Source organism: Lepidochelys kempii, chromosome 2, assembly GCF_965140285.1.
Source record: "Lepidochelys kempii isolate rLepKem1 chromosome 2, rLepKem1.hap1, whole genome shotgun sequence".
Taxonomy (NCBI): Eukaryota; Metazoa; Chordata; order Testudines; family Cheloniidae; genus Lepidochelys; species Lepidochelys kempii.
The window spans coordinates 71,590,558-71,608,039 of record NC_136381.1 but is presented as its reverse complement, the minus strand read 5'-3'; the positions used below and the strand labels follow the sequence as shown (position 1 = coordinate 71,608,039).

Here is a 17,482-nt window from a genome sequence, read left to right as displayed (position 1 = left end):
TTCATTCACTCAGCTCCTATTCAGTACGTTTTTTAAGCATTAGCCTAACTTTAAGCACATGAGCAGTCTCATTGAAGTTGTGACAGAAGAGGAGCAGCTCTGTAATAACTCATACTGTATGAAACCTGGTATGTAATTGGAATCTTTCCTGTATGCACAACTTAGTCTATTTTAATGTGGGGGACTAGTAAGAACAAGCAGGACATGAAACAATGACTCAAGATAAGACACCGCTGAGTAAATAAAGGGTTAAAAGACAAATCCCTGAACCATTAACTTTAGAGATTCTACCTCCTGTTCCAATTATCTTGCAGAACTGGGTTTGACAAGCAGGGGCAAAGCCTGAGAGCTGACAAGAACAAAAAACTGTGACTGGACTAAAAAGGACTCATTCTTTCTCAAGATTTTAGGGAGTTCTTCAGGGGAACCAGATTGACAGACACCTTCTGTGACTGAAGTTAGGCCTTACCAGCAGGGGATGGTAGGGGTGAAGGTAAAATAGATGTGCGTAGATGGTTTTAAAATCCTTATTCCCTAAATGCTTTGTTTCCCTAAATTTTGTTTTAAGGAAGCTGTATGATCACTACACACACCACTGGTCACAAACTCCTGAAGGGGAAATCACAGTTGCCAAATCCAGTCAGACCACATGGGTGAGCATAGTTCACACATAGGGTACTATAGCCCAGGACCTGGTATAAGTGTGGGAGAATTGAGGAATTTGACCCCAGGAGAGGTAAAGGCATGAGGCCTGATGCCTTAGGGGAACAGGAAGGGGACAGAGGTGCGGTAGGCTCTGCAGCCAGAACAGAAGCCCTTGCAGCAGTATCACAAGGGACAACAGGTGGTTTCTCAGATAATCCATATTGTTAGAGATATTCAAGTCAAAACCAGCATTTTAAACTTCATCCAAAATCAAGTTGTGCAGCTAATGCTGATCTCAGAGCACAGGTATAACACACTCCTTTCAAGAAAAATTGCTTAATTAGTAAGTTCCTGCAGTCTCAGATGTTGCCTGTGTTGTGTTTTACATTGAACCTAGATTATGCAGCAAAGCCCAGAACAGCAGAGAAACTCTACCAATCTCCTGTCACAAGCCTCCTTCCCCTTTATAGGCAGTATAGCAGCCTAAAACGCTCAACACCCAGTCTTGTGCCTTAAGTGTCTGTATGCTCCAGAACATCCACAGCTGCATCACGCTTGAAGTGTGCAGGAGAAAGGTCAGCCTGCCCCTAACTACATTCAAATGGAGCTCCTAAGGTACTTAGTGCTTCTCCTGTGCGCTCTCAGGAGTTACACATAGCTATGTCCTGCATAGCTTCCAAGATCCCTCCATCAGGGCTTCTGATCCCATAGGGCTCTATAAAAGGCTGTCCCTGATATCTGCATTTCCTCCATCCTCTATCACTGCCTGGTTCCGTCTCAACTGCTCCATCAAAAGGCAGAAGTTATGCAACTGCTTATATAGCCACATAATTCTTTGTGCAAGCCCGGTGTACTATTCTGTACTGACTGAAATTTTCAAATGGATTTCCAACCTTGTGGCTTTGGAGGTTGGAAAAACAGAACTCTGGGCCACAGCTCCTTAACTGAAATCTCAATATGCTTAGACCCATATAGGTAGAACTTTCCAGAGGGTTCTGACTTTGGTGCTTAGATTCATGTTTACTGAAGTATGCAGATCTGTACTGACAATAATCAAAGCTTTGCAGCACATTGCTGGTGAAGTCGCATACAAAATGATGCTAATTTTGGTTTAGATTGATACATTTCTGGCTATTGACTTTTAAAACAAAAAATATGGGATTATATGATTTAACAAGATGTCTATAGGGAGGTGAGATGGGAAGGACAGAATTGTTTTCTTCCCTGGAAAACCATATCAAGTGTAAACCAAACAACCTCGTCTATACAGAGGGTACAGTCACAGGTTGATTTAATCTGGGAGGTCTCTAAATCCAGTGGATCTCAACCTTCATCCAGTTATACTGAGAAGTTCACAGACATCTGCAGCCATGTTGTGAATTTGACAGTGGACTGCATCACTGAAAAGAGAATGGCTTGAATTGACTAACAGCAGCAGCAGATCCCAACACTAACAATATTCAAGATACAAGGAGCTATTAATGTTTCCTCAAATTATAATGAGGCTTGGCAGCTTTCACTATTCACAGTAACACTAACTGTAATACTTAAGGGCTTTCATGTTCGTAGTATTGCCATTAATAAAACAATCTTCTGGTTTTGTAAACTTATAAGCTTTTGCTTGAAGAATTCCATGCATTTCTTTTGTAAAGATGGATGTTAGATCTTGAAACAGCTTAATGCTCCTTCCTATTATTAGCTCTATGCATATCCCAAAATACTTTGCCAACTACTGCAACAGCCTCTTTGATGTATTGTGGGTAGGTCTCAAGCATTCTGATATACGTTTTGATCTGAATCCACTAGAACAGAAAGCCAGGCTGCAAGAAACAGATCTACCGGAGAGGGAAAGAAAGGGAGGATGGTTGGGACTGCCTTGTCCATCTCCATGGAACAGTGCAGGATGGACATACTTTAATTCAATTAACTTCACCTTGAGGGGAAGCTGGGAGAGCAAGAGGTAGCAGGTCCCAGCAGGACAGGGAGATGGGGGGGGGGGAGGGAAAACAACGGATGCCTGGATGCAGAAGAATAAATTAATTAGATGACAGAATTCTCCATTTAATGGCATCATGGGAAAAACCTGATTCCATCGCAACAAAATTGAAGAGTCCACAGGGCCCTGTTTGAGAAGAATGGGAAGTTCACACAGAGTTATTCAAGCTGTCAGTCACTGCATAGTTAGTTCATTTTTTTACATTATCTCTGCAAACACAAGGACTAGAAAAAACAAAAAGAAAAAAGATTCGGGGGGAGGAGGAAAACTCATGAAACCTGTTCATCATCCCTATAGGGGATCCTGGCTCTAGTCCAAGGTCTCAGGGAAAAGCAGAGGTAGCCAGTCTATATGCCTGACCTACCAACTACTACGACCCCTTTTTCATTCATGGCTTCTTCTTGCCCTTCCTCTGTAGGATCTGGCAAGCATACTACCAGACACTCCCAGCAGCCTTCCATGCTTCCTCTGCTGGTGGCCTCTGTTGTCTCTTGATGCTTGTGGCACTTCTGGCCATTTTATCTTTCTGAAATAAATAGGAAAGGGAAGTATTTCCAAGAAAATGCAATGGCATGCACATGGGTAACACACAAAAATTTTACTTTTTAAAAAAAAAAATCTCTTTTAGAGAAGTGACATGAGGAGATTCCAGACACATTTTCGGAGTGTCTGCTGTAGTTAGTGAAGACAATCGTGGTTAGGGACCCTTTGAAAAGTTTTAGCAGAGAAGATCCCTGTTCTCCTCCTTCAGAATCTAACTGCAGAGGAGACAAGAGGAGAGGGGGATAGCTTCCCACAATGCCCACAAAGATAGCCCAGATGAGCTAGAGGCTCCCTAAAGGCACAATATGAACATCAGTATTCTTACTGCTTACTTTTTGGGGTGTGGAAGAGCAGACAAGTTCTGTTTCACATTATGTCTCTGATTTATGGGCTGGGGTCATCACATGGTTGGATCAAGGAGGAAATACCAGAAACTCATCCTTCTTACTATGTTTGTGGCATTTTGCAACCTTTATCTATGGCCCAGGGTTGCAGTCTTCATCCAAGTGAGCTGGTAAAGGCCTTTGAAGCAACATGCAGCCTTTGTGATATGCAGGTAAAGCCCCATCACTATGGCCAGGGATCGCCATCTGGTCCATGACCTGACACTATATGACTAGAGACAGGCTACACAAGTTACATGGTAATATGAATAATAAAATAATCACAAGCGATCACTTCAGTAGTGTAAGGTGCTGTTGTGAATCCACTGCTGAACTATTGGAGGGATAAAGTCTAAAATAAAAAACTATAGCCATCAAAATTTCAGCCATACAGAAAACAGATAAAATACCCTGACCCAGAATAGCCTCCTGAACTTACTTGCTCTTCCTGGAGTAGGAAAAACAAACAGGAGCTATGGAACTAAAGATAGAACGTGAAAGAATCTGAGTTGAAGGAAACAGAAATGCCCACTTCTCTGTTGTGTGCCACCTCCTATTGGTATACTCATTTTCTGACTCCATAAGTAATTCAAGAATTTCTGAATACAAAGCTGACAGTTTAATTCTATTTTACAAGATGTGTAAACCTACTTGGGGCTATTTTTAAGTGATCAAATGCTCCCCAAAAATCTAATTCAGTTGCCCACAAGAGTTTTGATACAAAATTTTGATGTAGTACGAAACCAGCACTGAAACAACAGAGTTTCATGGAGACTTCAGCTGATATAACCTCTTTTGGAGAGAGATGAAAATTTCTTCTCTACTATGCTTCATATACCAGAAACTTTAAAAAGGCATTTAGAGCTTTGCTGGGTTTTTCTTTAATCAAATACCTTAGGGTACCTCTCCCTCAAAAGGCCAAAACATATCCAAAGTTCAAATCACTGTATTGTACCTCCACACCACTTCCAGCGTAAGCGATTGACGATAAATGCAGCACCATTGCAGTATCATTTGGAAGAAGGAAACCTACAGCTTAGTTGTAGCAGCCTCTTCTACCTGCACGCCACACTGCTTGTTTTTCCCATAATTTCTGCAGAGTACTACACAAAGATGACTATAATACAAATATTCTTCTGTAATAATAAATGAATAAATGCTTTAAAATGATTATCACTATGTCACATCTCTCCATTACACTTTAATACCACAAGAAAGCACATAAACTAGTTTGTTTTAATATGAAATTCAATTTAATCTGAGCTAAAATCCTTCAATTAGTCATATTGCCACTACAAACAAGATGTCACCATTGATTAATTTCATTTCCAGTGTTTTTTTGGCCATCAAAATGGATTAGTCATTCAATTTCCTTTGCTCTCTAACGTTAAGCTTTTTATTTTTTTGAACACCAAGAACTTTGCTGAAAAAAATTAAGTTATTGTCAGAATGTTGGTACTGACAAATACATAAGCTGCTTATCAAGACGAGACATATTTCACTTAGTCATTGCCTTAAAATGAAACTAGAAAAGGATTTGGTCTAACAAATGCCTAATGTGATTCACCTTTTGTTAACACCTAATGTGATTACCATTGTGGTTTGATTTTTTTTTTAAAGGAGTGTTTAGAAAAATCTCTCTGCATTATTTAAGATATACTGTGCCAAGTAAATACTTAGATAATGCTGACCCAACGCTCTGCGAATATAGAGAATGTGCTTATAATCGTATCAGTTTATTCAATGGAATCAGATACTTTCATTATGAGTTTGGTAGGACCACCAAGAATATCAGAAATTAAAATTCTAGTCATCTATAACATAGCAACAGGAAGAATTCCTCGGTGTTTAAATGGACACCTGCCACAAACATACAGCATACAATAATTTAACATTGCACTGATTTTTTCATATTGGGCCAATGATAGCCATACTACACTTGATTTTGTTACAGCTTATTTGTAATCATACGCTTTCCCTCTAAACTGTAACGATTACATTTCCATAGCTTGAATTTGAAGAAGCAGTCCTGAAAAATTTGTTTTGTTAATTTATTCTCTCCCCATGAATCCAACAGAAACAGGATGTTCCCTTTCAGACAATTTCACTGGAAGTAAAAAAAAAAAACAAAAAACAAAAAACCACCACCTGTCAATCAAGGATCTAGGGAGTTTAAGTTCATTTTTCACCTCCTGCCAAAGCAGTTTAATTAAACAAAGACTATGAAAATCCATATTCATGAAAAGTATGAGTTTCCATAAGAATCAACAAAGAAATATTAGTACAAAAATAAAAATTAAACATTCGCCAATTTGGACCAAGGTGTTTACTTTGAAGAAAGAAAGAGGTTAATTTTTGTTTCACTTGTATCCATATCTATTATTATATTATGTGTCTGATATAACAAGCTGTCATAAATATAAAGGGAAGGGTAACCACCTTTCTGTATACAGAACTATAAAATCCCTCCTGGCCAGAGGCAAAACCCTTTCACCTGTAAAGGGTTAAGAAGCTAAGATAACCTCGCTGGCACCTGACCAAAATGAGCAATGAGGAGACAAGGTACTTTCAAAGCTGGAAGGGGGGGGAACAAAGGGTCTGTCTGTCTGTGTGATGCTTTTGCCAGGAACAGATCAGGAATGCTCTTCATACCTCCGTAAGTTAGTAAGTAATCTAGCTAGAAATGCGTTAGATTTCCTTTTGTTTAATGGCTGGTAAAATAGCTATGATGAATGGAATGTATATTCCTAGTTTTGTGTCTTTTTGTAACTTAAGGTTTTGCCTAGAGGGATTCTCTAGGTTTTGAATCGGATTACCTGTAAGGTATTTAGCATCCTGATTTTACAGAGGTGATTCTTTTACTTTTTCTTTAATTAAAATTCTCCTTTTAAGAACCCGATTGCTTTTTCATTGTTCTTAAGATTCAAGGGTTTGGGTCTGTGTTCACCTATGCAAATTGGTGAGGATTTTTATCAAGCCTTCCCCAGGAAAGGGGGTGTAGGGCTTGCGGGGATATTTAGGGGGGACGAGTCTCCAAATGGGCTCGTTCCCTGTTCTTTAACATGCTTGGTGGTGGCAGCATAGGGTTCAAGGACAAGGCAAAGTTTGTACTTGAGGAAGTTTTTAACCTAAGCTGGTAAGAATAAGCTTAGGGGGTCTTTCATGCAGGTCCCCACATCTGTACCCGAGACTTCAGAGTAGGGAAGGAACCTTGACACAAGCAGAGAGAGTGTAAAGGAATGTTTCTATTTATCAATATCATAGACTTCAACGCTTAATTAGAGGGTGATATAAACTGGCCTAGTAACTCACTGTATAGTCATTAGCCCACAGTGAGTGGACCCAATCACTGAGTCACGTGCTTCCAAGCCAACTGGGTCTGGAAAGATTTTATTCACTAGGTCTGGGGGTCTAGCGCACACAATCCCAGGCTCAGACTTTGTCTGATACCCTTTCTTGGGATGTGGGATGCCAATGTCCAGAAACCAGTGTCTGAATCCTCCTGAGCCCCACAAGTTGCTTCTCTGCCATCCCCCAGACTTGACCTAGGCTGTGGGCAATTAGGACCTACTTGTTTAACCCCATCAGACACAACATGACAGAAAAGTGAAGAACAAAGGCTTTAGCAGAAGAATTTAACCATATTTACTCTTAAACCAATCAAGAGTTACAGATCTCTGAAAACAAACCTGCAGTCCTAAAATGCACCCTCCCATAGTATGAGCTCACTCCTTCTGTGAGTCTGTAGTGCATCAACAGACTAAGCTGGGCAGAGTCCCTCCTTCCCTTTCTGTCCTGCAAGTCCTTATGTGTAGCAGTCAACCCTCCTGCACAGAGTAAAACCCTGATCTTACATAGGGCCTCTGTCTCTGTGCCACATGTGCAAACTATAAAGTGCTATAGCCACTGGTCATGCTTGTCCTCCTCAACCCCTTTCTGGGCACTCTGTAGAACAACCATTATTCCATGAGGGGCGGGCCTGTAGATGAGAGTCAAAGTCAACAGCTGTCAGCGATGGCCTTTCAGTGAGATGTACAACACCTTTCCCAGTCATGGCAGCTGTCTGGAGCACAGCACAACAGCCTGCCCTTGGGCAAGTCCCAACAACTGTCGTCACAGTACACAAGTATTAAAACCTTCACAATTTCATACAGTAATATCCCACTCCATCACAAAGAGAAATAGCTGAATGACACTGGAGCAAGTTTGATTTAGATTGAGTACCATCCTTCCAAGAGATTCATCTGAAATGGCTTTCCAAATCAAGGACGGAACCTTGCAGTTCTAACTCACGAGTCATTCCATTGATTCATATCAATTTGTAATATTTTCCAAAATGATGACTACACAATTATCTTGCTTATTTCCTTTGTTAGTGTTATTATTTATTTTGGACTGGTCCAGAAAATCAGGATCATAGTCCCACTTTAGCACATACACAAAGACATGGCACTTGATTCTCATTTACTTTTCATTGCCAGAGACTTTAATATAAATGAGAACTAAGCCCATGGTTTCTACCTCTGAGAATGTATAAAGTGAACAAGCAAAATGGGGGGAGGAAAAAAGGACAGAATTTTTAATTATATATTTAAAAACAATCAATTACCTCCATCATCCACCAATGTTACTGTTCTAGTTTCTCAAATGTGCAGTAGAAATGGATCTTGTACAACCAAAGTTAAAGCCATTGTTTGTGCACTGTTCCTTCATAACTTCTAGACATGTTTTATCTTATCCATTTTACAACAGTTGATTAGGATGGGTGGAGGAAGACGCACAGAATTACAGACTTACATAAGTGTTTAGCTCTCAAAAATTGCCCCAAAGCTTTTTCTGAAAATAAAGTTTTTAAAAAATGCATCTTAAAATTCCAAATCTTCAAGGTTAACACAGGAGCTGTGCTGGGCATGGGCACTCAACAGTCATACAGAAGTTCCTGTTGTGTCCATTGCATGAGATACTTTGAAGGAGTGTTGATGATGGCCCAGTAGCAGGCTATGACAGGGAGCCACAGTACTGCACATCTGATCTAAAGGGGCTATTTCAGCCTGTGGTGTTTGGGTGGCTCTGCAGTAGTCCCTGATCCTGACCCCTCAGTTGATGGGGGTAAAATTCAGCTCCCCACCTCTTCACTCTCCACCTGCATAGAGACCAAATACTGTAGCCAGAAGAAAAGAATGTCATCCTAAGAAAACACATATGCAAGTAGACTTCAAAAATTACAAACATGTTTTAAATACAATTATTTCCTCTTGCAGGAAACCTGTCACATCAGGGTTCTGTGTTTCACCCTCTACAGATGATATCACGAACACAAACAGCCCAGGAAGCTGCACAGCCTGTACTGCTTGAGATGTTCTTTATATCATTAACTTTAGCAGGGGAAGCACAAAAACTAAGAACAAAGGTCTCAATAAAAAAAGCCTTTCAGTGAATCTTCAAGATGTATTTGCGGTATGTAAATCTAGACAAGCTAGTGGCTTGGGAACAAACAGATATGAAGGTGGTTGATTATTTCTGGACATGGCTAGCATTATTCCATTTTGTTCTAACTTCCCATCTGGGTCACTGCCGATGCTAGATTCCAATGAGGCTCTTATTTTAAAAAAATCCTAATAAGGAGTATAACAATTTGGTATTTCAAAACACTTATTTGTTTTAAAAAGCATTGGAGATTTTATTGTCCTTTGCACATCCAGCTGTGCTATTACTTTACCCTTTTTATGTTAAGGCCAAGACAGGCCAATTTCTTGTAGCCTAAGAAAAGGAAATTAAGCTTTGGTATACATAAAATATTTTTAAAGCAAATTATGAATCCAATATCGATAGTTCATAGAAACAGCTTTGGCTCTAGCATTCTTGTCTAATAAAAATATTGTTTAAGTATTCAAAAATAAAGAAGAAATTAAACTCACGTCTCTTAAAAGCATTTGACAATTGCCTATAGTACAAGATTTAGGCAAGATAAAAATATTGCCTACAAACCTCTAGGTCAGATTTACACCTTTTCAGAATCTTACAGTGTGAAAATATACAGATTCCAGAATTAATCCTCAGAATCTATATATCTGTTCAAAACAGACTCTTACACTTTGAATATGTTGATATAATCCCATAGATAATCCTTGCTAGAGTATCAATTTTTTTCTTCTAGTATTTGGTTTCTTTTTCATACATTAGTGTTTGTATCTTAGCCATAAATTTTATATGCTGATGTTCGAAGTGATGAGGATCTCACAGGATGACTGCAAAGTCAAACTTATATGGAGGAGACTGGATATAGAAAAGCCACCTGGTTTGCAAGAGCCTCTCTCTTGGTAAGTAATAGTGAAGGAGTTCTGATCTCTTGGGTCCAAAAAGGATTATCCCTTCAACCATCTTACAGCCAGAGTATTATAAGGATTTCCTCTTGATCATTTAGCAGTCTATAAGACAATTAAGAGAAACATGTACTAGAAATCTTGGATAGCTGAACATACACAGCCCCTTCTGTTAAGGAAATAGAGTATTGCGTTTTGAATTAGTCTATTTTTAGTTCTCTGAAAGTTTACATTTGAGTGCTAAGTCTGTCAATTTAGCCAATTAATGTTCATGTTGCATATGTATTTGCATTGCCAAGATATTAAAAGTCATTGCTCAATAACAATTCCTGTGGCCTCTTGTGAGACAGGCTGAAATATTGCTTTCTGATATTATTAACATGTGGCTCATTGTTAATAACCTCTGACATTCCTGTGAAACTATTCTTACTCCTCAGTTCCAAGATGGTGACATGCTTTTGAGTTGTCAAGAGACTATCAAATTAAAAAGGTACTTTTTATATATTGGCCAATCCAGGAAGGGGTTTCTATTGTTAATGCTGTTCCCATATGTGTTTTGGGAGAAATTTCTGACTATGTTTGCGAACAGTCAAAAACTAGTTGACTAGGTAAGGAACTGAAAAATTGTATCATTCAATATGGGACTATAGTGACAAATATAATTTTACAAGATACACATGTAAATTCTTGTTTCTATTACCTCATATGGTTAGAAGACAAAGGCAAAATGTTTAAGTCAATTTTCATGTTTTCTCTATACTATACACACTTTATACCTCTATTTTTGAATAAAATAGCACTTTCTCCCCAAATCACTTGAGTTGGCCTCTCTCTAAGTGGTAAATGCTTTTGGGAGCATTTATAATTAATTCTTTTTCTATAACATTTGACATCTTGGTTACTATTAATTCTAGACTATTATTGATTTTATAAGCAAATATAGTCTTAAAAACTCCAGTGTGTCCCTTTTCCCATCAAATATGGTATTAATACTACTATTTTGGGGAATACATATAAAACTGAAGACAATCTGAAGAGTGGACTGTAATACTAGTAAGCCTGTGAAAGCAAGTGACCCTTAAAATCTAAAGTGACATGTAACACTATGCATCCACTACCACAATGGATGCCACAGGTTTAGCATTAGAGATGTAGCTAATAATGTTGCAGATAACATTTCTCTTTGATACTTCATCTTGTACATTTATTCAGCTTCAAACTAATGCAATAGTGCATTAAATACTCAGAATCACAAAACTCAAGCAGAGCTCAGAAACAACTTTGGAGTACAAGACTACATGAATAAAAACTGAGGTAATTAGTGTTTTACATGATCCTTAGGTACAAATTTTCAAAAGCTAATTTGTTGATGTTTTCATCCATTTCATTGAGAGAGATGAGCAAAAACACATTTGTCCCTATCCGATTATCTCTGGAGAACAAATACTTGTAATTCAAGCACTGGGTCTTGCAAATATTTATGTCTAGACTTGTCACCCCTTCAGATTCTGTTCCAGAATTTAGACTCCTTCACAAGCTGTATCTAGACCTTGAAGATAAAATAGAAAACAAAGATTTTGAAAGAATGATCTCAACCGATTCCACTGTGGGCTTTAAAGTTTTGAATAAAGGGAAGACTTCCCTTCTCCATTTCTTCTGCCACAATGTTTTTTCGTGCCTCAAGTTTTCCCATCAGTAAATTTTGTAATGAAAAATTTGGATAGCAGATAATCTTTCTATTGAAGTAGTGCATATTGTTTTATAGAGTGAAATCTCAATGTATACATCAACATAAATGTCCATTATAAAATATGAAGCTAGTGATATTTGCTGTTGACTTAATTGTTGATCATGTTAGTCAGTAACTTCCTTTAGGTCAGTTCATAATTCTACTCCTATCAAAATTTGTAGCAGCAAAAAAGAAGTTTTAATGGAACCAGTGTCCCTTTTTCTACTTTTGTCTAGGAGATCTTTCTACAATGCTTCTTCAACTAGAGGGGATTTCTTCAACTAGTATAAAATAGGTACTTGGGAAGATTCAGTTGCTGCATCTACTTTTGGTAAGGCTGGCTGCGATATCCACATTTAGAGTCCTGCATTTTATAAGGCATCATGGTTATAAATATTCCTCCTTTGGAACATATCCAGATAATGAGTGATGAGGAATATAAACAAATGTTTGCCACACTCTTATAATGTCAGAGAATTCTAACAAATAATCTCTTTTTGTTGATCCTCGTTAGACTACAAAAGCTCAACGACAGTTCACCCCCTCTGGAATAGCACAAGGTCCCAGAGCTTGGAACGGATTCATGGGTTACTTTTCTCTTTTTGGTTAAACATGTTTCATTTTCTTTTTGATTGCTTATACATTTTGTCTTTATAGTAGGATAATCATTTGACTGCAGCTGGATGAAGACCATTTTCTTCTTTGATGACTCCTAGGGTTGCCAATTTTGGTTGGACATATTTCTGGAGATTTCATTACAGGATATAATCTTTAATTCCTGGAGACTCCAGCAGAATCCTGGAGGGTTGGCAACCCTAATGACTCCTTGTGCATGACTATCGTTTGAACTTCCTTTACCAATGGAGAAATTAGCCTTCACAATGTTCTAACTAAAATTAACTGAATTTTACTGGAGACCATGAAATGCTCCTGGGAGACTGACAATAGTAAGTTTCACTTTACCAGTGCAGATACAACTTACTAAAAGACTTCAGGAGGAAGTCTTACCCATAACATTTATCCCAGAAGTAGTACTAGAATCCTAGTCACTTACCATTGCAGTTGTTTCTTTAGAAGAGTAGCGATAATTTCTTTTGATCCTGAGAAGAGTGTTGATATTTCTTTCACGGCACTCACTTCAGCAGCTTACACACGTTTGGTTTTTGATAGGGTGTTAGGAGATGGGCGACCTAGCCCTGCCCTGTGGCTCTCCCTCCGAGATGGATATTCTAGGTCTAGAAGCCGACTGGGAGCAGAAAAGACAACATATTCCCCTTCAATAAACAGGTGAAGCGGGGCCTGACATTTTGCACATACGTGCTTTAGATAGAGCCTTCTTAAGGATTGAGTTTTTCCTTAGGTGGCATGCATCCTCGCTCAAATGTTAAATGTGGAAGCGATTCTTACCACATGTCAAACTCAGACCAAGATCATCCAATGCCTAAATAAGCTTTCTTTTACAACACATCTTTCCAAAGAGTAATCAGATTTAAGAGAGCACTTTCTATCTAGTTTGCTTCTAGAGGTAAAACTATCTTGTGAAACAGAATCAAGACAGCACTTTACTTGTCTTAGATTATCAGATGACAACTCCATCTCCATATCCAGTCACAGGAGAATTAAACTTTTACAGATTAGTGGGATATGGATATAAATATAAATGATTACTGGAATGATTTGCATTTTTAAAGCAAGACTCTGGAGGGTTGTTTTTTTGTAGGGGAATAGCTTCAGAAGGGCCAAATGATGGCAGCTGAACTCCCAGAAGGAGTCAATCACCCTAAGCATCGAAGAAAAGGGACATACTTCCCCAAGCCCCCTACCCTCAAATCCCTTTAAGGATGAATATGCTACTTTCATAGAGCTCCCAGACTCTAATCTAAACCTGTTCCACCTGCTAAGAGATTAATCTTTTTGTCTATGAATTTGCTCATCAGGAATTGGGAGAAAATGATAGCTTATGCTATACAACACAGGATTTCTGTACGTTTCATCTTTTATTTCTCCTATAAAAGAGGATGTATAGTATACACTTCAAATAACTTCATGCGTTTAAGTTGTAAGAACTCTGTGTTAAGCATCAGGCCTTAGCTGCATGGTCCCCAAGCAAAATCCCCATATGCTAGGCTGGAAATATACAAAGCATCCAGGAAATTGTCCTATAGGTATCTATAGTTTGCTTGATGACTGGTTGCCAAAAATTTAAGCAGAAAGATCCAAGCCAAGCAACAAGGCATTTCACTGCACTTTTTGAAGATGCACTGGTGAACTTCTTGGTAGGGATTTTTATATTTTTATCCAAGACATGACCACAAAGATAAGCACAGAAATACTGAAACTTTTGCCACTTGGAAATGTAGTCTCTGCTCCCATCTGGTTTGTGCACAGAAACGCTCAACACAGAAAGATTATGGCTTATAAGTACAAGTGACTAGAACAGTCTGGAATAGTATTATTCAGCATGTTACCGAATCTTTGCTTAAAATGTGTATTTAAAATCTAGTTTGAAGCTCTGTAAGTAGCTAAAAATAAACTAACCCAATTTAAAAGATAATTTATTTTCCTGGGAAGATGCAGACAGTTAGGCCAAAGAATCCTAGTCATCCATTGAGTAAGTACAGGACAGGAAGTAGCAATTCAAACTTCCACACATTGCCCTGTCAGTGCGCCTCAAATGTAACCTCAGATATATTTCATTTCAGTTATACCACCAAACAAGCCGATGAAAATTATTTTCAGTCAATATAGACCCCTGCTGGGTTTAAGCCAGTGATCTAAGTGGAAAAACTCTGCATGCCTTTCATGAACACTTTTACCTGGAAGGCCTCTCATCCAAGTTTTGAGCAGATCAATCTCAATCAGCTGAGATCAGAAGTCACAGACCATAGTATCCGCAGGCTACGTCTCATTTATCAACTGAAGTGCCAGAGACCAAGATAACCAAGCACCAGGAACCAAAACCAGGCCTTATGCACAATAGCGTGTTCCTACCAGGTCCGTTCTAAAAATTTTTTATATATTATAAACAAATTAGTAGGATCAGAAGAACAATTCCCTTAGAACACCACGTATCAGGTTTTCAAGATATTACCCATCCAAATACAGTATTAACTCGGTACAATCAGCTTTATTTTAAAAGAAAACAGCCAAAATTTGGGATATTCAAGAGAGGAAAAATCATCCATTAGGCAGCCAACCCTTATTCCTTCATTTGTAACCTAGTGGTTACCAAATATATTTTTATCAGGAAGCACTTACACACTTAACAGAATTTTGTTTGTTGGTTTAGTTTTTTTAATAGCCATTGCTTGGTTGCTTATTATTGCAAGAATGATGATTGAGTAACATACTGTGGAGTAAAAGATCCAATCTTGTTAGGGGGCATCAAAACTTTGTGTATGATACTTACATTAATCCCATGATCTAGTTACACAATGGAATACAGTCAGTCACTTGGAGCTAAAAGAATGAATTACTATCACCTTAATGTAGAGCAACATTCAGAGCACCATACCTAAATAAGTCTGAGACCTGGTCTACACTATGAGTTTAGGTCGAATTTAGCAGCATTATCTCCATTTAACCCTGCACCTGTCCACACGACAAAGCCCCCCCCCCCCCTTTTTTTTTTTTTTTTTTTTTTTTTTTTTTTTAACTTTAAGGGCTCTTAAAATTGATTTCTTTACTCAACCCCCGATGAGAGGATTAGCGCTGAAATCGGCCTTGCCGGGTCAAATTTGGGGTACTGTGGATACAATTCAATGGTATTGGCCTCCGGGAGCTATCCCAGAGTGCTCAGTTGTGACCGCTCTGGACAGCGCTCTCAACTCAGATGCACTGGCTAGGTATACAGGAAAAGGCCCACGAACTTCTGAATCTCATTTCCTGTTTGGCCAGCGTGGTGAGCTCACCTGCACAGGTCACCATGCAGAACTCATCAACACAGGAGACCGTGCAGTCCCAGAAACACCAAAGAGCTCCAGCATGGACCGAATGGGAGGTACGGGATCTGATTGCTGTATGGGGAGATGAATCCGTGCTGGCAGAACTCCGTTCGAAAAGACGAAATACCAAAATAGTTGAAAAAAATCTCCAATGGCATGAAGGACAGAGGCTATAACAGGGACCCGCAGCAGTGCCGTGTGAAAATTAAGGAGCTCAGGCAAGCCTACCAAAAAACCAGAGAGGCAAATGGCCACTCCAGTTCAGAGCCCCATACATGCCGCTTCTATGAGCTGCATGCCATTCTAGGGGGTGCAGCCACCACTAACCCCAACCCTGTGCTTTGACTCCGTCCAAGGAGTGGGGGCGAGGAAGATGATGATGAGAATGATGTTGTAGATAGCTCACAGCAAGGAAGCGGAGAAACCTGTTTCCCCAACAGCCAGGATCTGTTTATCACCCTGGACCCAGTACCCCCTGAACCCACCCAAAGGCGGGCTCCCGGACCCTGAAGGCGGAGAGGGGACCTCTGGTGAGTGTACTTTTGTAAATATTATACCTGGTTTAAAAGCAAATGTGTTTAATAATTAATTTGCCCTGGCATTCGCAGCCAGTACAGCTACTGGAAAAGTCAGTTAACGTGTCTGGGGATGGAGCGGAAATCCTCCAGGGACTTCTCCATAAAGGTCTCCTGGATGTACTCCCAAAGCCTTTGCAAAAGGTTTCTGGGGAGGGCAGCCTTATTCCGTCCTCCATGGTAGGACACTTTACCATGCCAGGCCAGTAGCACATAGTCGAGAATCATTGCAGAACAAAGGGAACAAAGCAATTTTGCTGGCATTCAAACAACATCCATTCTCTATCTCTCTGTGTTACCCTCAGGAGAGTGATATCATTCATGGTCACCTGGTTGAAATAGGGTGGTTTTAGTAAGCGGCCATTCAGAGGTGCCTGTTCCTGCTGTGCTGTTTGCCTGTGGCTGAACAGAAATCTTCCCCGCTGTTAGCCACGCGGTGGGGGGAAGGGTGAAGCCATCATTCCAGAGAATTGGGTGTGTGTGTGGGGGGGGGGGACGGCAAGGGTAGTTGGGTTTCTGCTGCACGTGAACCCGGAAACCGCAGCCCCTCCTTTTAAATTGCCAACCCATTTTTAATGGGCAACCCAACGGCTACTTCATATGGGAAATGAGGGTGCTGCTGTTTGAAGCCATTCCCACATGTTATGAAGGTTAAAGAAGCCAAAAGACTGTGGCTTACCATGGCTGCCTGCAAGCCGAATTCTGCTGCCCAGCCCTGCGTGAGGGATCTCTCACACCAAACCAGCATACCCTCAATAAGAGGCAAAATGCGACCTTATAATGAAAGCACATGTGCTATGTAACGTTAACAGCAAGGTTTACTGTGAACGAGTGTACCCATTGTTCTACAAAATGTGTCTTTTTAATTAACTAACACTCTCCCTTTTTTCCCACTCCACCAGCTGCATATGTTTCTCCTTCCCAGAGGCTAGCGAAGATTAGAAGGAGAAAAAAATGCACTCGTGATGAAATGTCCTCTGACCTCATGCTGTCCTCCCACACTGACAGAGCACAGCAAAATACGTGGAGGCAGACAATCTCAGAGTGCAGGAAAACACAATATGATCTCGAGGAGAGGTGGCAGGCTGAAGATGGTAGGTGGCGTCAGCTTGCTGAAAGAAGGCAGGAGTCAATGCTCAGGCTGCTGGAGGATCAAACTCATATGCTCCAGTGTATGGTTGAGCTGCAGGAAAGGCAGCAGGAGCACAGACTGCCGCTACAGCCCCTGTGTGACCAACTGCCCTCCTCCCAAAGTTCCATAGCCTCCTCACCCAGACGCCCAAGAATGCGGTGGGGGGCCTCCAACTACCCAGCCACTCCACCCCAGAGGATTGCCCAAGCAAC

At 40.0% G+C, this 17,482-nt stretch overlaps 1 protein-coding gene across 11 annotated transcripts in view; it reads right to left on the bottom strand.

The window, feature by feature from the left end:
- Positions 1 to 17,482, bottom strand: part of PCMTD1 (protein-L-isoaspartate (D-aspartate) O-methyltransferase domain containing 1) — an 87,099-nt gene that overhangs the window by 14,731 nt on the left and 54,886 nt on the right. Inside the window, exons 1-2 of one of the 11 annotated variants that reach the window (XM_073331206.2) lie at positions 12,674 to 12,767; positions 9,863 to 9,995 (exon numbers count right to left, since the gene is read on the bottom strand). The exons of 8 other annotated variants lie outside the window; for them this stretch is intronic. In XM_073331206.2, the coding sequence (XP_073187307.1) occupies positions 9,863 to 9,948 (86 nt within the window). In that variant the 5' untranslated portion in view covers positions 9,949 to 9,995; positions 12,674 to 12,767. Of the gene's footprint in view, positions 1 to 9,862; positions 10,441 to 12,673; positions 12,768 to 17,482 lie in introns of those variants that run through there. 2 more of the 11 variants (XM_073331208.2, XM_073331205.2) reach the window with 2 other exon arrangements.